The sequence below is a fragment of the Dromaius novaehollandiae genome, chromosome 4, assembly GCF_036370855.1.
Source record: "Dromaius novaehollandiae isolate bDroNov1 chromosome 4, bDroNov1.hap1, whole genome shotgun sequence".
NCBI lineage: Eukaryota > Metazoa > Chordata > Aves > Casuariiformes > Dromaiidae > Dromaius > Dromaius novaehollandiae.
Genome location: NC_088101.1, coordinates 25,830,000 through 25,854,524, shown reverse-complemented (window position 1 = coordinate 25,854,524; position 24,525 = coordinate 25,830,000). Strand labels below are relative to the sequence as shown.

The 24,525-nt window shown below is 38.8% G+C and overlaps 1 protein-coding gene and 1 long non-coding RNA gene across 4 annotated transcripts in view; one reads left to right on the top strand and one right to left on the bottom strand.

Annotated features, from left to right (window-relative positions):
• Nucleotides 1-12,184, bottom strand: part of USP53 (ubiquitin specific peptidase 53) — a 41,670-nt gene extending 29,486 nt beyond the window's left edge. The window contains exons 1-2 of one of the 2 annotated variants that reach the window (XM_026096103.2): nucleotides 12,051-12,184; nucleotides 1,022-1,714 (exon numbers count right to left, since the gene is read on the bottom strand). In XM_026096103.2, coding sequence (XP_025951888.1) covers nucleotides 1,022-1,165 — 144 coding nt within the window. In that variant the 5' untranslated portion in view covers nucleotides 1,166-1,714; nucleotides 12,051-12,184. Of the gene's footprint in view, nucleotides 1-1,021; nucleotides 1,715-11,560; nucleotides 11,886-12,050 lie in introns of those variants that run through there. The other variant, XM_026096101.2, reaches the window with a different exon arrangement.
• Nucleotides 12,185-12,211: 27 nt separating this feature from the next.
• LOC112980892 (uncharacterized) overlaps nucleotides 12,212-24,525 on the top strand; it is a 166,675-nt gene continuing 154,361 nt past the window's right edge. For both annotated transcript variants that reach the window (XR_010388941.1, XR_010388940.1), the window contains exon 1: nucleotides 12,212-12,419. This is a non-coding gene — a long non-coding RNA (uncharacterized LOC112980892). The remainder of the gene's footprint in view (nucleotides 12,420-24,525) is intronic.

Below are 24,525 nucleotides of genomic sequence, written 5' to 3'. Positions count from 1 at the left end.
TACTGTAAATTAAACTGCAGCTGATATTCTGACCCTCAGTCAAAACTGGAAGGGCATTTCTCTGTCAAAGAATTAATTAGATTCCCATATTCCCTGTCATAAGTAAGACTTGTAAAAGCTCAATTTTTTTGTGCTAACACTATTGTACTATTAAAATATACTTCAGAGATCTAAAGAGGCAACATTTTTTCATTTACAGTGCATGTAAAAAAGAACACTGTGTAAGCAGATATATGTTCAAGAAGTTGCTCTTTAATATACACGCATTTAAAAAGTAAAAAGAATCTTAATTGATATTTCTTTGGTATCAACTATATTTCATAGTCTACTCATTCCATAAACTTTCCTAAGATTGTAATACAGGCTTTCAGCTACATCTGCATCTTCTGATATACCCCAAATCCACAGATTTGTGTGCTAATTCTAAAAAAAATATTTTAATAAAAATCATAGGCTATTCCATATAAGTAGTAGTACTGGCTGCCCTGCTTTAAAAAGCATCTTGTAAACTTTGCCAAGTAATAAAAATGTTTATTATATTTGACAGAAACATTAGCTCTAAAATTCAAGCAATAAAGTCATAAGAGCAATCTTTCAAATATGAAAGTTTTCTTGCTATTGATTCATGCAAGCAAAACAAAATGCTTTTTTAAACTGTCACCTTCTGCAGAACTATAAATATTTATCATTCACAATCAATTATTTAAAAATCAAATGCCAAATAAAGTTACTTCTACACAGTCTCCTTGTTTCTATAATAGCCACCTTTTGTTCAGGAAAGTCATTTTCAACTAAGTAGGCTATACTGTCTCATTTAGCACCATTAAACAGTTTAATGAATTGAGAACCAAATTCAAACTATTGAAAAGCATGCTGTATTTTTTTGTAGAACACACATACTGCAATATAAATGGTGAAAAACAGCATTTCCAAGTGAGCACTTTCCTTACTATGACCATCTAAGCTGCTACAAAACTAGAACTGCTTAACACCTCAAAAGTAAAACTCAGTATTTTCTTACCTGAACAGCACTATTAAGAAAGCAGCTGTTTTGTCCTGGTTCATTCAATAAGCCTTTTGTGGGGGCCAGGGACAATATACTTCCAGGCTGATAAACTTTTCCAAGGTTACCCCCAGGTTTTCTTAAGAATTTCACCCATGCCATTATTTTTTAGATTTTATAATTGCACTATTTACACTTAAATATTTAAGGATATGATGGGTGCAAGGCAAAGAATTGCTCTGAAGTCACGGCATTCCGTTCAACTCTGTCACAGTAACCATTTCAGGGGTTTAAGTCAATATGCCATGTGCACCTGATGGCCACGCATCAGAAACAGCTTGTCAGTTAAAATAAAGCCACACAATGTTTTTAACTCTGGGACTAAAAAGAGGTGAAAAAAACATAAAAATACGGTGTCCAGTTAAGCTTAAAATATGTTAAGAGCTAAAATTATTAGAATAAAAGTTCTTTTCAAGAAAGGTCTACAGTAACTGTCCTCTCCTTCCACAGGTATCAGTAAGGTATTACTGTCAATCATGCATTGTATTATGTCACAAGCTTAGGCATATCACAAAAGTAGAAAATTCTTGACAGGCATTATATTCATGTTCTCTCATCTCCTTCTGTCTTCTTTTTCCTTTTAACTATGGCCCATGAAACACATTCCAGTTTAGAAGACTCCATGTTTTATTTCATTCTTTTCCAGTGAATCTATAATAGAAAAAAAAAAACAGAAAAATATAGCATTTTCCAAAATTTTAAAGACCTTCTAAATCAGAGAAAAGAACATAGCTTAAAAAAAAAAAAAGGCAAATGCAATAAGCAAGGAAGAGGAGAAGTAACAATTTCCACTTAAAAGTTGTTCTTAAGGCAGAAAAAAATCAATTATTCTATCTGTCATAATCAATTATAATTATATTCCAACTTATTATGCATCTATAGAAGTCCACAAATTACTTTAAAGGTTGGATTATGCTAAAAATATGCAACAGCTTGGAAAAAGACCACACAATATAGATGTGTTATTTTAACTTCAAATCTCAAAGTCTAAAAGAAAAAAAAAGGTACTAATAAATACTTTTATTCAACACTTGAAAGCTTAAGCTGGCTTTGATATCAATATCCCAACAAATCATATGAACTGATACATATTTCTAGGTCTTAAGATTAAGATGCTAGGATTGGATTCTCAGCTAGTACTGCGTTCTCAAAATTCTGCACTACAACCTAGCAAACACTATATAAATACTTCATGAATCTAGTTGTATTATTAAAGCATTTGGAAAAAACACAGCCAGTAACAGAGCAAGACCATTTTGATAGCTGTACTAATTCACTGACCGTTCCAATAACTGGTTCCAAAATATTCAAATTCCAACAATGAGAGTCAATTCTCTAATTGTTTAAGGCACATATTTAAGGTTAAGTGACTCATCATCCAGAACACTATCATAGGCACCTGTAGAGCCCATACTGTGATCTCAGAATAATGGATTATCCAGTCACTATGGCATTACCACTTCATCCATGTAAACATTTAAAGTGATAGCACAAAACAGAATAAACTTAAATAAACTAAAGTAATCAAGGTTGCATATCTGAAGAAGGGGGGAAAAAAAAGTGGGCCTCTCATCTTACAACCAAGATAATGGCTTAGACTTTAGGAGCATATGAGATACTAAAGATATATCAATATACTTCAAAATTTGCAGTCTTTTTACTACAATTTCTTCCACTGTGCATGCCTTTTAAGATTAGCCACCAGCGTTAAAAAAAGTAACTATCGCCTTTTGCAGCTGGAATGCTGCATAAATTAGAAGGTAACTTTGCCCAGCTCAGAACAATCAATGACACATTCATGTCAAACAATTCAACGGCTCTCAAATGTTGTACTGGGAGATCACAGAATCAGAGCACATGGCTTTCAAAACTATCTGCAAGAAGTCTTGCACCCTTAAAATCATGCCCTTTTAATTAAAGAAACATTTATACTTGCTTGTATTAAAAAAAAAAATAAAAATCAATAACTGGAACCTAATCAAAAGTCCCTTTTGCCCAGTGCATAATCAGATGATTTTTTTTGTTTACTGATGTTACTGTATCTCACCCGTAAGTAATTTGATTTAATAATACTAGAAATAGTAAGTGCAATTTGTGACAGCACTGAACAAAGAGTCTGAAGTCTGACTGAAAACTGACCTTGACCGTTTCAATAACAGAATATCGTCTGATAATTTCATAATCTCATTTTCTCTATGTTTTCATCAATAAACCTGGTGAGGGGGGAGGGTAGGATGCAGTAGCTAACTGTAAAGGCATATTAACTTAGGACATTAGACTCTTAAACCAATTAAAAAGAAGTATAAATTTTGTATTTTATTTCTACATAATAGACAAAGTTAAAGTGCTCCACAGCATAAAAGCTATTCTTTCACAAAGGAGCAAACTCTAAGAAAATGGGGACAGAGTTGAAGGTAACAGTAAACAAAGATTAACACTGAAAACAATTCTCTGAAGTCAGCATGCAGAGGCGATAACACATATTCACAAAGAAACCACTGGTAAAAAAGTATCTTTTAAGAAATGTTTTCATAACAAAGTTCCATTACAGATACAAATAGAAAATAATGACACATTACAGCAAACACGAATAAAGGGGAACCCAGAAAAAAAAATTGACACACACACATATACAGGGAGCTAGTATCAAAAAATTCTAGTAATATGAAGCATTATTTGGACCAAAGTCTCCTGCTATCACAGGGAACCAAAACTTGCAATCCTATCCCCCCCCCCCAAAAAAAATCTTTCTATGTATATTTATGAATTAAAAAACACTATCAGAAGGATATTACACATTCAACTCTTAACTGTTATATACTTTCTCCTGATTTCTGATCTAAGTTTAATAATTCTATATCCGTACTGGAAAAAAAACCTAACCCCTAATACGTCTTTGTCACTAAGAGAGCTTGCTCTTTCATGTACCAGACAAGCCTCCTGAACACCTATTTTCCTGGCAATACTGTGTTCTTAATTCCACTTTACATAATTCTCCTGTTCCTTGGTATGGTTTTCTCCACCATCCTGCTGCTGCCCCGAGGGGGCCAGAAATTAATTTAGGATGAGCAATTTTGGTAATCCACAATATCAAACTGTGTTCGGTGAAGCGGAGGGGAAAAAAGGAAAAAGAGAAGATACTGGGTTGGAAACAGTGCTGCCTTCAAATAGAGTGATGCAGCGGGCTCAATTCAATTCTGACCCAGAAACACAAGGCTTACTATGAAGGTATCCAAACCTAAATTCTCTACTTAAAATACTACTACACCTCACATCTCCAAAAACTGCTGAAATTGTGGTACTTCTCCAGCCCTGAAGATTCAGCTAGCCTGCCCTCTACTGTCTGCATTTCAATGTTAAAATCACTCCGCCTACAACAGCCAAAATAGGGGAAGGAAATAGAAGGAAAGTAAGGTAAATTGTATGACAATATTAAGAAAGAGAAATTATGGCAAAACACCTCCAGACTCTAAACCTGATCTGGGAGCAGATCATATATTCAGCTACAAATGCGCTGAGGAGGGTCTGTGAGATTGGACTATAGCTGTTTGCCTAAAGGAAAGCAAAGACAGACAATAACAACAGGATTCATTTTCAGCCAAAAAACAAGTTAAATGCCTGCTCCACAAGTAAGTTATTTTCTCATATTTGGCAAAATATAATAATAAACACAAAGTCATGTTAAGTTTGGGAAATGCTTTCTTTCTTTTTTTTTTTTTAAAGCAAAAGGCATATACTCCTACAAATACACCCATGAAAGAGACCACTAAGACCGACAAAAAAAAAAAAAAAAAAAAACCACCTAGAATATTCAGAAAATTTTCGGCTCTGAAATTCAGCCTTGGGATTTGCTTATACTTAGTAATAAAGGTAGAAAAGTCTGTATCGGTTTTTGTGTTTCCTTCTCATTGTATTTTCAAGCACAACTTCCCCACGTTTCTGAACAACAGATTTATGCATGGATACGGAGAAAAAAAAAACCTCTGAATTTACCTAGTCTGCATTTTACCTGTTAAGAAACACACACATTGTTTGGAAAAGGAGTTCTTTCAGAACAATCTAAGATAAAGCAGCATTCATTTACTAAGAACTTATGGAAAGTCAATTCACCCTGCATTTCATGGGTGCCCTACAAACAAAAAGTCCATGCACTAAGCATTTAGCTGTTGGGTTGGGTTTAAGAGAAATTATGATTCGCCACAAGGCTTTCTTAGAAAATGGTTCTCTTTTAGCTCTGTGTTAACATCATATCACATTAAGATGCCTTCTGTTTAATTTCACATTCACAAAGTTGTGAATACAGACAAAATACTTTACATGCACATAAACTTATTCTAATAAATAGCAGAGTATATTCATTGCAGTTTTCTTACGCAGGTCAGATACTGATTTTCCAAAGCATTGGAATATGACATTCATATGGTCACTATTAACTACCTACAACACCAGTACACTTTTTCCTGAAAAATGTAAATAAAACCCATGGGCTGGAAAAATCAGAAGGGACTACTTAAAAATTATCTTCCTACAACCTCCTCAAATTACTCTTTCAAAAATAAACAAGTAAACCCATGCAATCCTTAAATTGCACATGTCAAGCTAGAAAAAAAAAAAACACAGTAATTTAAATGCTAATCAAATATTAAAAAAAAAAACAAGAAGGGCATATCAGACAGCTATTACATTTTAATGACCTCTCTATATTCTACTACTCAACCAGAACGTTGCACTTAATTGGCACTGTAGTCATTTTGAATACATTCACCAATCACAAAGTATGTAAGTGTTTTGCACCAGCTTTTTATCCACTGCTCTCCCCCAAAATGCTGGCACCCTCAACCCAAGGAACAGAAAATAGCTGAGAAATAACATTTTCTCGACACTCACACAATTTTCTGGCCAATGCAACCAATCAGTCCTACCCTGCAGTAGCTGAAGTTCTATTACCCTTTCTTTCTCCACTAAAACTCTATTTCAAATACCATGCTAGATAGTTTCTTATTCACTATTAAGATAGGCATTGTAGAAGACTCTTCCAACAGTTGTAATGAGTAACATGATCAGCATCTGTCATGCATTTGTTGTCACAACCTCTCTTAAGGGAGGGGAAAATTCTAATACTATTCTGTTTTGGAATTTGAATCATACAAGCATGTCTAAGTCTGTAAAATAAATTAAAAAAAGGCAAGATCAAAGAAAACTATTGACTTAGAACAGAAGCTGGCAGGATGTATGCTTTTTAGTCACAAGGAATTTCACTGCATTTGGACCATCTCCCAAGAGTACTATTCCTCTGCAGACAAGCCTACTCCATTGTTCCATGAACCAGAGAAGTGATGCTGTAGACCAGCTTTGGTCCCTCTGACCTACCATGAGATTTGGTTGTTTTAAATGACTGGCACCCAAACCACTGGCTCCCTTAATCTAAATTTAATATTCTAGAGAACTGTAATTAGGAGGAGTTGAAGATAACTCTTAAATGTCTGTAGTGAGCCAGTGTTGCTAAGAGCAGTGTAGCATTTATTAGCCCGTGGGGTTTATCAGTTCTTGGAAATCTTGGCTTGACAAAGGTGCAGGTCACTGAGGATCATAACTCATGTGAATGACACAGAGTCTTCAAAGGTACAATCTTTCAGCCATCCAGGTATTCCTCAGAGCATTACTGAGGCCTGTTACATAAGATCTTTAGCACCCGGGAATTAAAGAAGTATTCCTGCCTTTCAGACCAAAAGGATCAATTTTTGATGACTGCTCTCAATCAAAGACACTAAACAAGAACTGTGAACTTTCAAACCAACTTATATTTATCAGCCCAAGTTCTATCTTGCTTAGCTTCAGTAACTGTTCTTCAGTCATCACTGATCTCATCAAGCGCCAGGCTACCCTTAGTGGTGCAGCCATACAGGACAAAACATACTCCTGTCACAAATTTCTAATACTTGCCTTTATAGCATCCAGAAAAACAAATGCATTAATCTACAAAACATGCATGTTAGCACCTGTTTAGTGGGTACACCCCAGCATGGAGGTAAGTGCAGCTCGGACAATCGTTTCTGTATAAGAAACAATATTATTAAATTAACTTAGAAATTGGTGCACTTGCTATTTCAGCTCAACCACTTTCCACATGCACATTTTGGTTTAGGCATCTTTTGTACAAATTTAGCTAAGTTGATGAGAAAAACAAGTGGTTCTGTGAATACTAGAACTAGCAATGCCTGGCTCCCTGTAGATTTATGCCTCATGGCTGACTGAGTTCTCTTCCTAGCTGAGGTATGTATGAGCCTTGCTCCTTCTGCCTTCTTACAAGGTCTCTCTCTTCTATCCAGCAGCCTATTTTCATGCAATTTGTAAGTACATAATCATCTTTAAGATTTTTATTCCTTCCGTCAAATTGGGTGGAAACTTGCCAGCACGTTCAAAACTTATCGACTGTGCGTATCTTAAATTTGGCTGAAGGATCACTATTTGCTTCTTCTCAGCCTCACTTTCCAACTAAGCTCACTGTGTTGCATGGATGAGTAATGACAAACCTTTCCAGTGCCCAATGCTAAGCTTACTTTCAAGCAACACAGCTTTCAGCTTCTGATGGCAGCTCAAACCTCTGTTGCTTAGGCTGGCAGCCTACACAATGCTTTGATAACTCAGGTAAGTCAATTTCTAAACTGATGTATGGATTTACAGCTTAACTTAGGAATTTAAATACAAGACAACAAAGAATAGGAAGAAAGAGTGACTAAATGCATTGAAAGGCAATAAGTTTATGGTGGACAACCACTAGAGTTTTCTGCAATGAGCCAACATTACCAGGTCTATAGTCACTTCTTCCTCCTCACCAGAAAGAACCTCATCAAAAATCCAACAATTACAACTCTGAGAATTTGAGTGTTTCCTGCAGCACTTCAGCTGTCATTTAAAATTGCCAGATTTTGTCAAAAGAACAAAAATCTTTTTTTGTATTGTGACAATGTTGGAGGACCCAATCTGTTTTTCCCTGCATTTCAAAAATCAGTGATGCTGCTTCTTAAAAATGTGGAAAACTACTGAAATTTGAAATCGGTAAACTCCTACATCCATCGAAAATGGACTGGCCCATAATTTTTTGGTCACTGCACAAATCCTGTTCCCTTCCACCTTTATTGTTGTGTGGAACTGTATATGTCAACAGATCTCATTTGCCATAAGATACAGCTAATGCTTTCAGTACAGTCACTAAAACGTCAGTCTTACTTTGTCTTTGAAAAGAATACTATTCACTTCAAAAGCTCTTGAAGAAATGTTTATAAGAGTGCAAGTTCTCACTATCTGAAACACTAGATAGAGCAAAAAACCTTATGCATTCTTAAGCATGTACTTGCAACACATATAACATGCAGCAAGAACCAAATCTATAAGACCAAAAATCGTATCTCCAACACCAACCATTCGCCCTACTCTCGTGGGCCATCTGAAGTACACAACCAGTGATACTGCTCTGACACATCCTTACTGCCTTGCATCACTGACTCAAGACATCCCCAGCAGATAAAAGCAGTACTCAATAGCTGTTTCTTCTAAGAATTCTTCACATCTCTGGAGATTTTAAAACCAATCTTTTGCTGTTTTAAAGATCTCTGTTGTATCTTCTCCAGCCCTAATCCATTTAAACTGTCCCTCATAAACCGAACCACGGCTCCTGCACATCATACTACTTAGTAGCTTTCCAATATCCTTTCAAGATGGGAGAACCAGAAGTGCAGATGCTATCCCAGATGGCTTCTATAGAAGTATACCATTTTATCTTTAAACTATTCAAAAACTCAAATTTTCTCCTATTTGCTTCAAAAACAAAACAATGAGTTCCCAGTTCAGCATCTAATTCCCTGGACTGTTAAAACTGGGAGTCAACTTTTGAAAGAGCCACAACGGGAACTCTGAGCAATGATTCTAGGGAACACAAATTCCCAACCAGTGACATGGGCCAACATTTATTGTGAGTCATCATGCAGAGAAAGGCTTTGACTAATAACTTCTGCTGAAGAGGGCAGATAGAAGCAGCAGCAAAAGGAAGTCAGCAACAAGGATCAGCTACAAAAAGTTTGGAATCCCAATGCCCTAAAGCAGTAAGTAACCTTTGAATTTTGTCATATGAGCATTTCTTCCTACCGAATTCAAATATCACTATACATTTAGCACAAGACCTGTCAAGAAGATCTCAAAACAATCTAAATGTGATGAACTCTCAAGAGTACTATTCCTGATCTTCCTTCACTGCCAGCTCACAAATACTGTAAGGCATATTATTAAACAAAACCACAGACAAAGATTTTTGACTTTCATTCTTCCTATTCCTTTATGAACTGTTTTGTGCAAAGATCACCCTGTACTTTCAGTCATCGTAAATATATCATATCTTTTTTGAGATGATAATTCACATACTTGCCTTTTTACCCCAGTTGAACTGCCTGCCCAAACTGTACCCTCACCTTTCAGATTTCTCTGCAGGTGCTCAATCATTAGCAAAAGTGCAAAGTTTTGTTCCCTCCCAACAAGTGTTTTGATTTAAGTCACCATGGAAAAACTAGATATCTGAGTGAAAAGGAATGGTAGTATGAGCATCATCTCTCATCCCACCCATATTTTATGGACCTGCTATAAAAGGAACTGTCTAAATCTTTACACACCATGCATTTCTTCACATACAGCGTATCTACAAACCTGCACAAATCTATCTACAAGCTTTCTTCTCAGTCTACACATCTAGAAACTCTGATCCAGACCCTCCATCAGGTTACATCCTCAATATATCATAATTTACCCTCATCCTAACAAACTTCAACTTGTTTCCACTTAAACCAAGATGATGATTTTTTTTGAAAAACTCTCTGAATGAATTTATTTCCTAACCCTATACCCCTTAAGTGACTGAATTGTTTTAATGGGTCAAGAGCCATTAACTGAGGAAAAACGACAAAGAGCATTGCTACAGAAATCTTGGAAAGCCACATAACTGAAACACGTGATAGTGCTAATACCCTGAAGTTTCATGGGTCTCATACCCAAACAGATCTGTCAGTAGTACATCATCCACACTGTATGACTGAAAAAGTTTCTACGCTATCAATTTTTGGTATGGAAATTAAGTACATATTTTAGATGTTTTTACTGTCAGCATCCCACTGGTCCAGGATAATAACTGTTTGCACAAGTAATTTGATAGTAAAACACAACAAGTACAGCTTATGTTGCAACAACTTGTTAGGGGAAGAAAGCATTGCTTATTAGTTAATTAGGTTAATTTATATTCAGATTATAACATGAACTCGCAGAATTTTAATACCTTAAATTATCTCTTTATTTGAAAAGAACACCACAGTAAAATAATGATATGAGTCAAGGCAATTTCCGTATGCGTTCAGAGGAGGGAGAAGGGGATACTACATCAATTAGGTAAAATGCTACTCACAAGATTAGTTCTTTTGCTCTTAAAAATAATCTTAGTAACATCAATGTTGAGCAAAAGGAGAATTTTTGTGTGCAAAATATAGCATTAAGTAAAGATATGTTAAATCTTATTTGGGGAAGGGAAAAATGCTTGTAGAGAGAACAAGACATATTTCTTCTGAAAATACCGTTTTAAAATATTTGCACTGTGCAGTCGGAGTAAGGGACAAACTTGGACCATATGGTGAACGTACAGTTTGCACACATCTACTCACACGCCTCTGAAACTTGATTTGCGCGAATGCAGCAAACCACTCCGCCGCCGAATACTGTAAACTGATTAAATTTCAAACAGCTCCAGACTGCTACCTGTACTGGCATTTCCTGTTCTAAACAGCCTTCGAAAACACTCCATAAAAACTCGCTAATGGGCATGTGACTACCACGCTAAACATTAACTTCGCGCTTCCACCGTCCCCACGCGAAAGCCGTGCGCACCCTCGGGCAGCCGGCCCCTCAGCTCGCACGGCTCCCGGCAACGGGCGCACCGCCGGCGGCTCCCTCCGCCAGCCCGGCGCCCCCACGGCACCGGCGGGGGCAGCGCCGCGCGGACGCGGGCGGTTACGCCCCAACGGCCGAACGCGCGCTTGGCGGCCGCTCCCTTCCCCCCCACCCCCCCCCGCTGGCCGCTGCGGCGCGCGGGACAGCAGTCCCCCTCCCCCCCCCCCCGGCGCGGGCAGCAGCAGGTGACCGGCCCCGCCGCGCTCCCGACCCCGCCGGCGGCTGCTGCCCCGCGGCGCCCGGCCCTCTCCCGCCGCCCGCTGCTAATCCCCCACCACCACCACCACCACCACCACCACCACCCGCCCACCTTGTGCCGTCCCGCGGGGGCGAGAGCCGGACGCCGGTCCCCGGCACCACGGCTGCAGCCCTCCGCCCTTCCCGGAGCAGCGCCGCAGGGGCCGCCACCGCCACCGCCTCCCGTCCTGTCCTGTCGCGTCGCGTCCCGCCCCGTCCCGCCGGGCAGGCAACCCCCGCCTGGCGCCGCACGGCCGCGGGCGCCCCCAGCCTCACCTCCCGTCCCGAGCGGCTCCCGCACGGAGCTCCTCTCTCGCCCCCTCCCGGCGGCGACTCCAGGCGCGGCCCCGCCCTCGCAGCAACTTTTGCCTCTCCTCCTCCCGCCTCCCCTCTCCGCGTCTCGCGCTCCAGGGCGTGCGCGTGCCCGCGCGTGCGCGCGCGCGCGTTGGGGCAGGGGGCGGCCTCGCGCGCGCACTCCTCCCCCCCGGCCCAGCGGCGCGCCTGCGCGCAGGGACGGCGCCGTGGGCGAGGAGAGGCGGCGCCGGGAACGCGCTTCTCCTCTTCAGGACTCCAGATCTGCCCGAGCGCCCGCGGCGTTTTGGAGCCAGAAAGCGGGGGGGGGAGGGGGTGCCCGTTGGGGAGGGGCAGCCGCAGAGCCATGGGAAGGGACGGGCCAGTCACGGCACCGCCGCCCGCCGTAGCCAGCCCGGTCGGTGGGGTGGGGTGGGGTGCGCATGCGCAAGAGGCGCGCGCCGCCGTGGCTGACCTCCCTCGTCCGCGCCGTCCTTCGCTGTCCGTGTTCCTCGCCGCGACCCACGTGGGGGTCCTGCTGCACCGCCTGCGCAGACGCTCCAAGGGGCGGCGCCGGCACCGGCCGTGGTGCGCGCGCTCCCCTCTCCCTCCCTCCCTCCTTCCGCGCCGCCGCCTCCACGCCTCGCCCCAGACCACGAGGCGGGAGGGCGCGCGCATGCGCCGCGGCCTGCGGCACGCGGGCGCTCGGCGCGCGCTTCACCCTAGACGCCCGCGGGCGCGAGGCTGGCCGTTGGGGCGGGGTCAACGGCCGGCGTTCGGGAGCGTTAGTGTGCGCCTGCCGTGAGCCCTGTGAGGAGGGCAGAGCGAGGGGAGCCGCGGCAAGGTAAGGGGCCGCCGCGCGCGCCCCCCGCCCTCCTTTACACTGGTTTTCAGCGCATTGCCTAGGGATTGAGCGCACGGCTATCCTCAGTGGATATCCTCAGTGCCTGCACCCCAGGTAGCTGCTCGGAAGCAGATCACAAAGTCATCCGGTTGTAGCCCAGGAGACCTCTGTTGGGGCTATTCCAAACCTACTGGGTTTTTGAGTTAATAACTTCTTAAAATGAACGGGGCAGCAGTTGTTTTTCCAGCAATTGTTTTCCAGTGCTCGCTTCAGGATATCTGTAAGTGCACATTGGCTCTGCTTAAGATGCCCATGGAATAACAAAGACATGCAGGTACTGTTGGAATGAGGGCAGCTTTTATGCTAAACCCCAAACAAGTGTACATGCATTCCAGTATCGCATCGCATTGCATTTGGGTGCCATATTGCCCAGCAAGATCCTATTTTTATGTAAGCTGAAGAGCTGTTCTAGGGTCATTGCTCTGTAGTCTTGTTCGGTATGATTTTTATCTGGTATGTTATTTTGCGGATGGAGGGGTGTTTCCTTTTGTTATTTCCAAAAGGAATTTTATGTTGATGTATTCTCATATTGCTAGTTTCTCAAGTACCTTTGATGTTTCTCTTTCTTTATCATCATCCTCCTGGATAAGCCCGTAGATTTCATTAACACATTACACTTCTATGTTAGTAATGATATTTTAAGTAATACCACACCCAACATCAGTCCTTAGCATACATGTCTGAACACAACTTTTTACATTATCTTTCTTTCAGTAGTCTTTTATGTAGTGGAGAAGTGCTTGTGCATCTGAAAGCTGCTCCGTGTTCCAATAGCATCTTCAAGAGTAAAAAAATCCTTTCCTTGTAACCCTCACTTCCCTTATCTCCTTTAGATCATTAAGATGGCACTAACATTTCATTCTAGAAAGTGTCTTGTGGAAAACAAGGCACTACAGCAAGTAAGTTTATTGCTTCTTTCACCCATTCTCATCAAAAAAGCTCAATGCATTTTGATCAGATTCTTTTTGGTAATATTTTTTCCATTATATTGCTAGGATAAGAAGTCCACTAGCAAAGGCAGTTTTCTCTATTTCACGCTTCAGCATTTTTCAACAAGTAGCCAACTTCTTGCTTCAAGAACCCCCCAAATATTCTGGAGAAAACTTCAATTACATTTTTCAGGCTTTAACTGTATATAGATCTGGCCACACTTAGAGTGGTTCAGATAATCATATTAACAAGTTAATTTGTTACAGAAATTTTTAGTGAAGTATTGTAAACTTCTTTTTTTGTTTTCTAGAGACTTCCAGATGTTATGGGCAGTAGTTGTCACATATATTCATTTTTTTATTCTTTAGCAGAAAAACAAGTATGGCATTAGTTAATTTGTCAAATATTTTACCAAATTTTGTGACTTCTGAAGGGAATTGAATGATTCTTTTACTGTCCAAAGGTCCATACAATACTTTGGCACAAGGAACATATTCTTATATTGTTTGTGTAGTTCTTTCTCAGCTGTTTGTTGATAGTTATTTTAATTTCACTTCTAGTTTTCCCCCTTTTTAAGTAAAAATATTTTAAAAAGTCAAAGTGTTAACATTACCATTAAAAGGTGTTGGTGCATCTTTTTGTGGTATATTTATTAAAAACTTTCTGCTTACCTTTTGGTTAGTTTAGTTCCTGATCCCTACGTTACTGCTTTAAAATGCCAGGCAGGTAAAGGCATCTGTGAATCCTGAAGCAGGATTCTGGCCTCATTCTGATTATGACCTCATTTTGACATTTTTGCTTACCTTCTGCATGTACTCTGCTTTCTTGTTTGCCTCTGCCGTTTCTTCAGTACAGATTTGTTTTCAATGCTAATATTTTAGAAGTCACTTAGGACTTGTACCAGTTTCTTCTATTCTTTTTTTCTCAGAGGAAATGTAGTCTGTGGGCTTTAGTTATGGTATATTTTAAGATTCTCTACGAAAGAGTCTTATAGAGTCTTCCACACAGTTTGCGCAGAGAATGACACAGGTGTGGCACAGGAAGCTTTAAATGAGCTAAAAGAAGAATTTTAAAATTAGAATAAGTGTTGCAAACTCAAAACAATGCTACGAGGGTAAATGATTTCCTGTTGCAGTTATTGTCGGTGCAGGGTCTGTGCTGTGCATGATGAAGGGATGCAGAAGACTGTTACATGCTTTTAGAACTGGTGTGTATGTGAAGTTTGGTAGTCTTAATAACACAGATGATCGCTAACCTAGAGAGCTGACACTGAAAAGGTGTTAAACTTGGGGGAAGGAGGTCAAGAGAAAAGTAAAATAGACAGTAACATTTCTACCCATTAATCTAACCACATAATTTGGCTCCAGGCTGAGAGGCGAATATTAATGTTTTCAGCAGAAAGAAAGATGTAACAGAGTGGTTGTGTGGGGGTGGAGGAAGGGACAGATAAAACACAACTGGAAAGGAGTGGGAGGAGAACTGTATCCTTCAGCATATCCAAGGGGTTGGGTTTTTGCATTGGGTGTCAAATCCAGGGCAAAATATATTTATGGAAAATTATATACTAAAATAAAAAGCTTTACTCGACAAAGTTAGGAGATGCCCAAAGGTTGAAAAGTAATTGCATTAAATAATCTTTCTTAAAGCTGCAGAGATCATGCTTTATTGATGAGTGAGCTGCAAATCTGTGTTTCACAGCTGCAAGTGAAATGATGCATTTTTGCCATAGAACTTTTCTGTTCCAGTGTTGTCCGTACTGTTTTGCAGCTGGCTGGTCTTTAACTAAGTACTGATTCGTTACTCAGAAGTAGGTTTTTGGCTGCGTGTATTTTATATACACACTGTCTCTAAGAATGCTTCCATAGCTGTCCTGGAACACCTCTTTGATGCTCCTTAACGCTTGGAGTATCTTCACAGTGTTTTTTTTAACACAGTTACTATTCTCTTCATGTTCAAATGATTCATAAAGAAATTATGTCTACTGCAAACTTCTTAGAACAGGAGAAAATTAAACCTTGATTTAAAAAAAAATGAGCCAAGTAATATTTTATTGAGTAGCTAATTAATTTTGATATTGTTACTCTTGTTCTTTTGCACTTTTTCCTGCCTATGAGGTAATAATCACATCAAATCAACTTTATATGAACAGGAACTGTGTCTGTACTCACTGGAGGCTTTTGGAAAAAATAAATTGGCTAATGATATCAATGCCTGAAGTCTAAGGCATAAAATTCCACAAACTAATTCAGAATTCAAAGTGTGGTTTATTAGTTAAATCTGTTTTTAAAATATTTTCATTGACTATAATTCATTATTGCACATTATGATGCCTAACATGGTCTATTCCATTTTACCAGCCTATCTTTAAAAGAATTTTATGTCATCAGGTAACATTTATACTTGACATGAAGATACTGGTGGAACATTCCCTCTATAATTTAAAAGTACATTTAATTTAAGTGCCTGGGAACTGTCATCACATTTTTCTGAAATAGTTACTGAGCCCTAAAGAGATGATTTGAGGCTATGCCACTGGTGCTACTCAGAAGAAAAAGAAGGAAGAAAATAAGTCATTCTTCTAGAAGACACAGCAATATGAAAGAGATTAGGGAACTGGGTACTATTCTATATGGACGGAAGCTGGACACGCTTTGATTGAATAAGATAAAGGTTGTCTAAGATGCTGTGTTGCTAAATTGCTTAAGAATACGTCGTTTTCCTAGCCTTCAGGGTATTAGCAAATCATATTTTTGGACCTTTCTGCCCTGAAAGGAAGGAGAAAAAAAACTTACAAATCCAAGACTCTTACATAGTCATTTGTCTTCAGGAAGAGTGGTTTTCACTGAATACCAGTTAGGACAGTGCTCTTTATAACACTGCAAGAGATAGCCAGTAAGGAAGACGGAGTGGTACAGAGGAAGACCATAACGGAGTAAAAGAACCAGAGAAAGGATAAATAAAATGGTATGTTACAACATAAGAATCACATGTTACTAGGGAGGCTGAAATAAATTTTAGTCCAAGGTCCTTTCTCTCTCTCTTTTTTTTTTCTTTTTCCCCCCCCTCATCTGTATTATCATAAAAGGATTCAAAACAGAAGCAAGAACAAGTGAAAAATCCCTTCATCTTTCAGTAAGCGAAGTAAGGACATGTTCTTTCCTGGGTAACCTTACCTAGTTGTGTTCCACTGCTCCAGCTTCCCCTACTATGAGTACCTATGCCCATAACCTTTTTAAAAAAATACTCTAGCAAAGTTTTCCTTTATATAGCCTCTAGCAAGCAGTCATATGATGCTTAGTCATCTGTTTGCTCTCTTATTCCCACATCCTGTATAGAGCCTAAAATTTATACACATATCCACATCCATTTTCTTCTTCAAAATAGGCTAGTGGAGCATTTTTCTAAAGCCTCTTACAGGCAGCCAGATGATGTGCAGTCAGCTAGTTTCTCACTCTGTCATGCATCCTATCTGGAGCTCTGTATTTAAAAGCTATTTTGCTCTTAGTAGCCTTTCTGGCTGTGTTTCTGCTTATAGCATATAAGCAAACATATTGCTGCAGCTCTACTTTGAATATGGGGGCTATGAGGAAGGGCTAAACAAGAAAAAAACATACCAAGAACAGAATAAGGAGGAACAGAATTTGGGAAAAAGACTAGAGAAGGAGGATATGGAATAGCAATGACAAAAGTAAAGGTGAAAAGGAAGAATGACATAATGGAGCAAGTGTTAATATCAGTACTAAGAAGAGAAGGAAGAAAAAAAGTTATGATATTAGAAGGCATGAATAAAAGGACAAAATTAAACCCAACTGAAAAAGTGTCTCTTGTTTTTAGTCCTAAGAGCTCTGAGTTAAGCTTCAGAAGCAATGAGAGTGGTAAGATCAATTGCTTTATTTTAGCTAGATTTAAAAAAACGTACAAAAGATGGGAGACTGCAAGAGAGTTTAGGTAACGAGGTATGATGGATTTCTCGCGGGCGGCCTGCTGGGCTACTTTCTCATGAGCTAAGGCTCTCAACTTCTAAGCATTTCTGTAGAAGTTTCTTCTCGCTTCTCCTCCTCTGAATTAGCTGTAGACACACTTTCACAGAACATAAACAACACTTTTTTTTAACTCTTCTTTCTTTCAGCACAGGAACAAACACAATATATTTTGCTCTTACTTATTCACCGTACGTTATCCTGACTACAAATTCTTTCCCAGTGGCTTTTCTAGTGTTAAAGTGTTCAACAGGGTGCCGAAAGCAATTTCACTGAAGTCATCTAGAGTTTCACTCTGACAGTAAAAACATCGGTTTTCTTTCTTGTCCAAACCTATTGATGATAATGGGCCTGGAACAAGATCTGTGTGTGCATGTCTGTGTTCCTCATTTAGGAATGAGGGAAAGGGTGGGGGTTACATAAATCTTGCAAGTGAATAATTTTCCTCCTGAATAATCCACTTTCCAGTCCAATAATCTACTTCTCTGGAAGAACAATGCAACTAAAATCCTTTCCTATTTTAGGCTGTACTGTTTTTGAAACACAAAACAGCTAAAGTATGAGAACCTTCTATGCATGCTTTGTATATCAGGTACTGTTTTGAAACGCTGTCTTCATCTGGGCAGTATACCTAACATAAAGTTTGGTGGTGATCTTTTTTTGTCTTGCATCAGTCTTGCCCAGTCCTTTCAAATTTGCAAGTCTGGTTTGTTGCTTTCTCTTAGGATATAGGCCAATGAGAATGCATGTCTGCAGCAGGAAAGGAACAGAATGAGAAAGCACGCTGTTTCCTTAAAAAGTCCATTCCTCAGCTTTACTTAGACCATCTTTATGACTAAATTGAGTTTTGTAGATGAAAACCAACATGAAGCAAAAATAAGACAAAAAAATCAGTATTCAGTCGATATAAAATTATGAGTTATGTAATGGTTAAGGTTACTTAATATATACTCTGTCTCATTAAGAGTTGAAATACATGCAATATCTCAGATAATGGAATATAAAACCATAAGGAAATATTCTGAAAACTGAATTTGCTGTGTCTTTGTCCTGTGTGAGAAACCTAACATTTTTTGATTTAATATGAGTTGAATCCACACCTCAGTCTATACTGAGGCAAATTTTAACAAGATTGCGTTATAGAACAGGCTGATTTAAAAAAAAAAATTAGCGGTTAATTTGTTCAGTGTTCTGAGTGCTCACTGCATCTAAGGACTTAACTCATCCTTTTTCTTTTAATTTAAACCTTTGTGAAGTTTTCAGAAGTCTCAGGATATAGTCTATGGTTTAACACCAAAATATTTAGCCACACTTCTATGCACAGAACAAGCTGATTTTCATTTGCAAATTGATAAGTTACTTTGCAGTTATAAATTGAATATGTATTAATTTAGCCTGAGATTTTACCTAAACAAAACTTAAATCCTCTTTTTCAGAAAGCATGATGAGTTTGTAGATATTACTATGCTGGGACCTCCATGCTTTTTTATACTTCTGGAGCCAGCTAGGGCGAATATCTCTATACTGTGTTCTGTGTATATTATGGAGAAATCCATGGGAATCTTTTAAGTTGTCAGACAAATTTAAACTGGGATCCATTCAGTGAGAATTTTTTGGAGCTTTTTTTTTTTTCTAATTCTTGGTCATAGATTCTGTTGTAAGAGCATGTTACTGCTCTTCTCTGGACAAGCAAAGGAGGTAGAATAACCACCAGCTCCTGGAGTCAAGAGTAAAGATTTTCTTGGGGAAACTCAAACCTGAAATTAATATGTTGACTCTCAGTAGTTTTCTGTAAGGATGATATAGAACATGGATGCTGAGGCAGAATGGCCCTCTTTATTGCGAACAGGCATTTTTTAGCTTCTGCTAGTACAGACTTTTTCTTTAAAAAACAAATCCTGGAGGGAAAAAATTTAAAGACGTAGAAGTAAATAGGATAAAGTATCTTTTTTCCGAAGGTAGATTGGGCCAGACTTAACTGCTTCCTTTCTGTGATACAGTAACTGCTTTTCTAGACAAGTGAAATTATTAAACTGAAAGAGAGAGGAATTAGTATATGAATTGTAAGTGGGTGAAGAAATACCTAAAGGGGAAAGGTGGTAATGTGTTGTGCAGAATGGAGTGGGGGTGGGGAATTATTAGAGCTCTGTCCAAAGATTGGTATTGGAACTGTTATTTTTTAATAATTTCATTAGTAATCTTGGCACAAAAAGTAGAAATTGCTAATGAAATATGTTGGTATCAGAAAGTTGGGAAACATTCCCTGCACACAGTGGATGTCCCACAGGAATAATTGGATGACCTTGAGGAGCAGAGAAATAAAATGGGATGGAATATAGTAACACAAAGTGCAAGGTTATGTAGGGACTAATAGCAGAGGCTTTCTGATATAAGCTCAGAGCTTGTTAGATGAAAGATGAGAGAATTTGAAAGAACTAGATGTATAAACCAATGAAATTGTGGTGGCTGTGAGCCACCAATTTGATGTTGCAATGGAAAAAGTAAATACAGTCTGAAGTAAATTCAGCCTTGTATTTCTTGTATAGATAAGGAAGTATTAATGCCACTGTACTAGTAAAACTTTATCTCTAATATTGAGAACAGATCTGGGAATACACATTCAAGAAATTGAACTTAGAATAATTGTAAAGAAAGCCCAACTAAAATAAGGAGGAGAACAGACAAGAGACTAAAAGAATTTGGACTGTTTAGTTTAGCCAAGTGAAGCCTAGAAGGTGTTACTGTCTTTGAATATACTAGGTGAAGTAAATGTTGTGGAAGGAAAGGAGCTTTGTAGGCAAAAAGGAAGCATGGTACAAAATTAACAATTGCTGTCCAAGCCTCTCAAATATTACTAAGAGAAAATATTCTATAATATGATGATCTAGAATGTGCAAGGGACCACATTTGATAACATGGGGATTTGTTTTGTCCTAGGTTTCATTTAGCTGTAGTTAAAGCGTGCTTGGCTGCAGTTCAAAACAGCTGTATAGTCTAAACCCAAAGTGCTGCCAGAGGTAGGAAGAACTGATAGATTTCTACACTATGCTGCAAGAGATAGATATGAGCACTGAGGCACAAACAGTGTTCTATTAGCGGTTTGTCTTCCTTCTTAGCAGGGAAGACCGCAGCGTTGGGGCAGATGTCTCTTGCTTATGTGTTCATGCCATGGCATTGTAGCGTTGCAGGTGTGCTTTCCTGCTTCCTTCCTGTTGTTTCTCCTTTTCCCACTGTCAGTTCTCCGGGGCAGCCTTGCATTACTGAAATGTATCTGTATCCCTGCAAAACCATACCAGAAAATAAGTGCATTGCATTTTAGTTCAGTAATACTTGCTGTAACTGGTCAGCTTGCACTTCTCCTGTCTAATTGAACAGCAAGTTCTTTTTTTTTTTCCCTACCAGCAAATATTTAAAATGTTCTCATTAAGAACTTGAGGAATGACATATTTGTAGAATTTAGCTGCCAGAATTGGCCACGCCTAATGTGTCTCGAACGTTTGTTTATATTCATTTGTAGTTATCTTGCATAGTCATCTTTCAGTAATCTTGAGTGTAATGATTACAGTAACTACTGTTTAAAGTTAATATTTTGCCTAGCTTGAGTAACTTGGCTCTACAGAGGAACTTTGAAATGGAAAAGGAAGTGAAATGATACTCTAGACTACTGTGTGGCTGCTTGCCTTTCCACTGTCGGAATTTCTTAGCCTGCTGCTTTATATGCCATGTAAGATCTTACTCTTTACGCTGTCGCCTTAAATCCTTCTCCGTTCCTTTCCCCACTCCTGCCTCAGAGGAACTGGATTTATTTTTGTGTAAAAGAGGCCTGTTGTCTTATGAGAAAGGGAGTAAGATTTGTAGCTTTTTTTTTTTTTTTTTTTTTGAAGATAACTGTCTAAATGTCCATCAAAACTCCAGTGAAATCCAGTTCTAAGTTTCACCTTCCACACAAAGCAGCCCAAGGGCATTCTTGCATTAATGAGTACGGCCAGCTCTGAACTGACAAAGTTCAGGCTGTTCTTTGTACAAATGCCTTCAAATATTTTAATCTCCATTTGCCGTTGAAAGAATAATTGGCTCACAATAGTCAGGCTTAATTTTACTCTTACAATGATTTATAAATCCTGTGCCTTTTACAAGCATTGAACTTTGTCTCACAGCGTCTCTGTGAAGTAGGGAAGTATTGTAAAATACTGGGCCAGGTGTTTTGGATGAATAATCTGTTCACAGGAAATACAGTTTCCATCTGAAAAAAAAAGTGTATTTGTGAATTTGTCCTTAACTTAGTTCATAGTTTTGGCTAAAAATAACTGCAAGTAGGAAGTTATTTGGATGTTTTAAAACTGCAGTTACATCTTTCTGTTTAAAAAAAATCCAGATACCAAATTGTTCATACTTACTTTTATCAGTTAAAATCTGTTCCCTGTAGAAACTAATCTTTTGTTTCAAGTCAAATGAAACAATGTTGTTTTACCTGTAATCATTTTAGTTTTCACTGTGCAGGAAAGACTAGAATGTTATGTTTCTATTCATCTAAACCTATTTTTTTAATTTCTCCTTTTACTACAGAAATGGGGGGGAAAAGATTATTTATACAGCTCACATTGCATTAGTATTTCTAGTTTGTTACTGGGCAACCTGTGGAACAAATTTTCTATGTCTTGTCCAAAATCAGTCTGTGATGGAACCAAGAATAAAGCCTGGATTTTTTAGAGTTTTTTTGTCTGAGCCTCTTCTTGTCTTTTAATTAGTGAAGTGAAACTTTCCTTTCACTTTTATTCAATTAATATTCCTTAAACTTTGTGCAGTAATCATAACTTACTAAAAATGCCATTGATATACTGTGAGTTGGTTCATACTTAACATATATGGGATATATGGTAAGTGTGGACGCAAGGAACATGAGGTTTCACTACACAGAATCGGGAGCGTTGCCGAAGGCATAACCGAGGTCAGGCTCTTGTGTTCCCTGCAGCGCCCGTGCTCTGCCTGGGGATGTTTAGATTAAGCCTGGCAGATCTCTGGTTCTAACTTAGAATGCAAGTGTTCTCATTCTCTTGTGGAACTTGGCTTTGCTCTAACTGGCCCCATAATGGATATACTGATGAAAATTAGCAAGCGTCTGTACTAACAGTACTTGCTAGAATTCTCATAGTACTTTAACACATAGTTTTCATAAGACCACTAGACTGTATTTCATAGGACTGCCAGCTTAGTCTATTGTTGATTTCTGACAGTGGCCAGTAGTAGACATTTATAGAAAGAAATTGGCTAAACATGGGATGATCTTTCTTCTCACACAGCTTTCCAGCTTTCAGTAATAAGCAGTGTAGGAGTGGCCTCAGGTACAGGTCACATCTTAGCCATTCTTTATAATAGCCATAGTTAGCACTATGGATTTGTTTAATCCTGTTTTGAATTTGTTAATACTTTTTGATCCAAAACGTCGCATAGCACCAAGTTCCACAGTCAGGTGTTTCTTGAAAATGTATTTCATTTGCTGATTTTAAAGCTAGTGCCTTATTATTTTATTGAGAGTCAGTTTGTTCCTGTGTTATTGTTCCCTCCTCATCTTCTCCATACCGTTTATGGAGACCTCTGTCATAACTTCCTTTAGTTATGTTTAGATAGTATAGCTACAATTTCCTTGCAGAGAAACTTTCCTTGTCTTTTTTTTTTCTGAGGCTCCTCTATTCTACTGTTTAAATGTCATGACCTTTTTGAAGGAGAGGGCTAGAGTTCTCTAGTAGTTTATACTTATTCTGAACACTTAGCCTGCAGACTGTTTAAAATAATGTATTTCCTTGAAAGCATTTTATCCTTTTAGTAGCTTTTTAATTTCCTTTTAGTAAGAATATTTTGTATTCAGTTTTTGTTTCTTAAACTATATGAATATGCTGACTGTATTTTATAACAACTTCTTTTTTATCATCTGTCTTCTCATACCCAATTACATGACAGCTCGGTGGCAAACATATTATTTGTAAATAATTTAGAGTACTTTATTTGTTTTTCAACAGTATGTAGCTTCTGGGAATAAGGAAGAAGCCAGCAATACATGACTGTCAGCCCTATGGGGATCTTCTGATATTTCTGTCGATACTGCTAATAATTTATGGACCACACATTGAGAAATTACAATCTAACATATGTAGGATTTTATGCTCCACATTCTTACTGTATTTGATGGATATTGTATCCTGTTGTCTTAGATATGGTCCAGAGTATTTTATTCTAATTACTAAGGCAATCTAAGAACTGAAGCAGAGGAGTGTCAAGCTTCCAGGTTATTCATGGCTGATCTGAAAATAAAATTAAAAAATCATAGTAGAAATGTGCCATTTTTTTTCCTACAGTTTCATACAGTTTCCCAGACTATTTCTGAGGCAGTGTTAGGGTGGTTTCATCATATGTGCCATGCAAAACCAACTACATATGTGGTTAGCCCCAGCTAATGCCCCCTCCATAGAAGTCAGTGGCAAAACTCCGATTTCACTGGGGCCAGAATTCCATCTCTGATGTCTTTTTCCTTCTTCTGTTCCAAGTAAAGCCTGTTAACTGAATTAAAGCACAGAGATACTTTGAGTCCAACAGAATATTAATTAATTTCCACAATTATCAGTTATGTGGATTATGGGGGAACAAAGCAGCCAAGACATGCTGATGTATTTAGGACATCTAAGAAATGTATATGCAAGTAGGAAATTATACATCAAAAGCACAAGATTATTTCTAGAGTCAGACAGTAATAAAGGAACTTAATCTAAATTGTTCCATTTCCTGGTACTAATTGTTGTAACCTCTGTTACACAAAACAACACAATTTTTCAGCTGATCTGTTCTGTTCTCTGTTAAATTGAGTGATGGGCCTTTTTATTATTACCCTAGCCACGCCAGCATATCTTGTACCAGCCATGAACAAAATAGCACATCAGCAGAGATCAACACTAGGGAGACAATGCCCTGCTGTATGCAAGAAGAAATCTCAGATCAGTACTCTGTGTAGTACTTGTGAAATGATTTCAGTGCTGCCAGCACAGGGCTTAACACATTAGGATAATTTGGCCTGTTGACTTCAGCTGAATGAAATATGAATATATAATTTTTATTAATCTGACCAAAATATGTTGAATAGTAGT